The sequence below is a fragment of the Heteronotia binoei genome, chromosome 9 (assembly GCF_032191835.1).
Source record: "Heteronotia binoei isolate CCM8104 ecotype False Entrance Well chromosome 9, APGP_CSIRO_Hbin_v1, whole genome shotgun sequence".
NCBI lineage: Eukaryota > Metazoa > Chordata > Lepidosauria > Squamata > Gekkonidae > Heteronotia > Heteronotia binoei.
The window spans coordinates 23973474-23977181 of record NC_083231.1 but is presented as its reverse complement, the minus strand read 5'-3'; the positions used below and the strand labels follow the sequence as shown (position 1 = coordinate 23977181).

Here is a 3708-nt window from a genome sequence, read left to right as displayed (position 1 = left end):
AACCCATCAGGCACGCGGTTGTGCACTCTCTAGACAATGAGATGAAAACGGTTCTAGAGAGGGGGGATTTGTCCGAATACCAGAAGGCCAAGGCCTACGCTTCTCTCCTTCAGAAATATCTCACCCACATCAGAATGGGCGAGGAAGAGAAAACTAAGCTGGATCTGTATTTCCCGCAACCTGTGTTAACATCCGACGCCGATAAAAAAAATGCGACGGTTTTTGAAGAGGTGATAGAGAATCTACCGCATCGAAACAGGAACAACGCCCTTGTGCTGCTGAAGAAAATGGATCAAAACAAAGAAATTGCCTCTTGGGATGAAAGGGGAACTTTTCTCTACAGAGGGACCCCTGTTGCCGGAAGCCATATGCTTGACTTGGTCAAGGCTATTACTCAGACTCGTCCGCCCTCTTCCGCCCCATCGCCTAAAGGCCTGGACGTGTTTATGAGGGCTCTGGCCGAACTCAACGTCCCCTCTTCAGTGGCGGGCACCCCGGCGGCTAGAAAAATGCTGGAAGACCTGAAAAGCCCTCAGCCTCCGGCTTTAAAGCGCACGCCTGTAATTTCTTCTAAAAAACAAAAAATTTCACCCCTCCTTATTTCTTCTAAAAGACAAAAAAGGCATCCTGCGTGGTTGACTATGGAAGAATAAATTTTGTAAATGCAAACCTTTCGCCTCTGAGTATTTTATGGACAAAAGACACACACACGCTTACTCCATTTTAATATTCCAACATATTTTTATTAGGGGGGACCACAAGAAACACATGTTTGGGTAGGGGTGTACATGTTTTGTAAAGCCCGTGAATTCTTCAGGGTGCTTTTTGCAAAACTCGCGACCATCCTGTCATTCAGTTCGGGGGTGGGAGAATACATCTTCACAATCTCGTTAAATGGGGCGCCCTTGCAGCGGTGGTGAAGAAAAAACAGGCAGTGTTGTCCGCATGTGTTAGACGTTGAACCTTGGAGACGGTTCCTCTGGAAGCGCACCTCGTTAGAATTCTTGTTTAAAAAGTCCATTATGGTGCGGGGAAAGAGGGGGCTAGAGGGTGGGTTGCCGAATGAGTCAAAAAACTCGGAGGTCCCGGGGTCGCTGAGATAAATCGCCAGCCAGTGTTCTCCAGGGAGGTCGTGGGGATGCGTGTTCACCACTAAAGAGACGGGCCTCCGGGACAGCCTTTCAACAGGCAGCTGATCGCTGGGGAAGACGTTCAAGAAGCTTTTTCGGGTGTGGGGATTGTTTAGTAAGACGCGTGTTAGCTGGACGGTATCCATGTTACATATAGTCAAAGAGCACGTTGCGGTTTTGGTTGATCTCGATGACGTTGTCAAACACCCCGTACACGATCAAATTCACAGTTTGGGGGAGCGCGTCCGCAAAGCGTATTTCGGCTCTCAGGTTTCCCGTTTTGATCAGGGAGTAATGGTCCGCACATTCCTGATCGGGGGAGAGGTCAAAGGCGAACAGAGTGTACCCGTTCCGATACTCGTCACGATCTATCAAGAGCGGCCTATCCTGAAGATGCTTCCCAGCCGTTTGCACTAAACTCATGTATTCTCTCACGTTGTTCCCGGCAGCAAAGTCGGGCTGGAAGGGTTTTGGGGGGATCTGCTCACCATCCACATATAGGGCCGCAAAGTTGATGTTGTAATCTTTAAAGTGGAAAGGGTTTTTGGCGAAGCTGCCACTGAAAGCGTCATTGTCCACCAGAGCCATGACCACCATTTTGGGGAGCTGCCCCAAAAACAAGTTGTCTTGGTTGCTTACACGGGCTCCTGCAGAGATACTGAACACTTTCATGCTGACACGGTCCACAGGGTATTTTGCTGTGGAGGTCATCAGCGCTTCAGCATGGGCCAGTCGGACAACCGGGGAGACCCTCACTTTTTTCACAAAGAGAGAGGCCGAATCCAACTGTAGCTTAAAACGTGCAGCGTCTCCCGCGCCGCTCATCAAGCAGAAGGCGTCCCTGCTGCGGGTTAGTTTGATTTTCACATCCACCCCATTTAGTAGCAGTTTTTCTTGAAAAAATAGGTCCGCGTGGAGATGACCTAAAAGGTCTATCACCCTGCTCTCGGCCGTTAGTTCTGCTCTCTTGGCAAATCCCTTGTTGACGGGGTTTGCCAGGATGGTGGACTCGTGGTGGCCAGCCGTATCCTTATAAAAACCACCCGCTGAAAATTGTGTGGCTAGGGTTTCCCCGCTGTAATTGAGCAGAGTTTCAATCATCGCCCTATAGGGGTAGCAATTATTGCTCTGGCTGATCAGCCGATCTCCGACCGTCACATCCAACTGACTGAATATGGATGCTATAGGGTAGTTCACCAGCGCCACTCTAGCGTCAGCAGGGAGGTCCGTGCCATCTTCTCGAGTAATTTTGCATTTCGCGTAGAGAAGTGTATTGTTTAAATCGATGTAATCTTCCCCGTTGCCGGCTATGTAGAACTCTAGAGGTGCGGACCCCGTAAGGGCTGATAGGGGTGGGACTTCGATATACAGACTTTTCTCGATGCATGTTTGTGTCGGGGCTATCTGGAACAGATCGAGCTCCGACTTCACACACTCTTCCGAGCCGCAGTGTATGAACGCCATGGTCGTTTATAAAGCGTCTTCGAGTCCCCCGTGAGAAGTCCTCTTCTTCTTCTTCCTCTTTCCTCCCCTCTTCCTCGAGGCTTTCTGGGGGCCCCCGCGGCTTCTTTTAACGGGTCTCGGGGGGCCGCCGCGTGTAGTAGACCGTTTTCTTTTAAGGCCGCCCCTTCTTTTAAGATACAGAAAGCCCGATCCCTCCTGGGGGTCGAGTTTATTCATAACTCGACGTGTCACGTGGCTCACGACATCTTGAGCAATATTGTGAGCCGCTGTTTTCAAGTGCGGCTTGACGATAGCCGCCCCTTGTTTAAAAAGCGGCACGGCCATTCGGAAAAGCCTCCGAAAAATCCCTCCAATTCCTGACCCATACATAACGGGCGCACCGTGAAATCCAGGGAGAGCGTAACCGGCCTGTGAACGGTAATAGCCCCTAAACATCGCGGGGTCCCCATAATCTTTCACAATCACCATTTTTTCCGCGGTCGTAAGTGCAACCTTACGATGACCTTGCCGTAGCGGAATGACACGTGTTGATTCTGATCCGTCTTTATTTCTACGCGGATCGTTTCGATGTGTTGTTTGTTGACGGGGACGTAGTGGGGCTCATCATAGATGACTGTGACAAAATCGTGAGTTTTCCCTCTTATCGGAACACAACGTAGAAGGGGCGCTGCCGTGTCCCCTACCAGCTGGTGTTCTATGATATCCGTATATAGGTACAGAGAATTAAACCCCTTGGTAATATCTGTTGCGTGTTGAATGTTTTTGAACGGGACGTTAGCGGGAGTCCCCAGGAGCAGCGCTAATTCTTCACCCACGATGAAGTGCGTAATGCTCGAACCGATAAATCTAGTTTTCCCCGTTGTTTGGTCATAAAGGAAACGCACATCGGGGGGAGTGTCGGCGTGTTTCCGTACCGCCGTCTGCATGGCGTCTAATATATGGCGGACGTCTTCGTAATACCCCTGCTTCACCTGGAATTCGTTTCTAGCAGTCTCGGTACAGATTTGGAACATCTGCGGCTTACTGATTGTGTACCATGTGCGGGGATACTGAATTTCCGCCAACCCCACTTCCCACTCCCCCCTCAAATCCAGAGGCTTAAACAAGCGCACCG

General features: G+C 50.3%; 1 protein-coding gene across 1 annotated transcript; it reads right to left on the bottom strand.

Moving 5' to 3' along the window:
• Window positions 1-1277: 1277 nt before the first annotated feature.
• On the bottom strand, window positions 1278-2594 carry LOC132577570 (uncharacterized protein F54H12.2-like). Its single transcript, XM_060247362.1, has one exon. The coding sequence runs from the start codon at window positions 2592-2594 to the stop codon at window positions 1278-1280; it is 1317 nt and encodes a 438-aa protein (XP_060103345.1).
• Between the last annotated feature and the right edge of the window lie 1114 nt (window positions 2595-3708).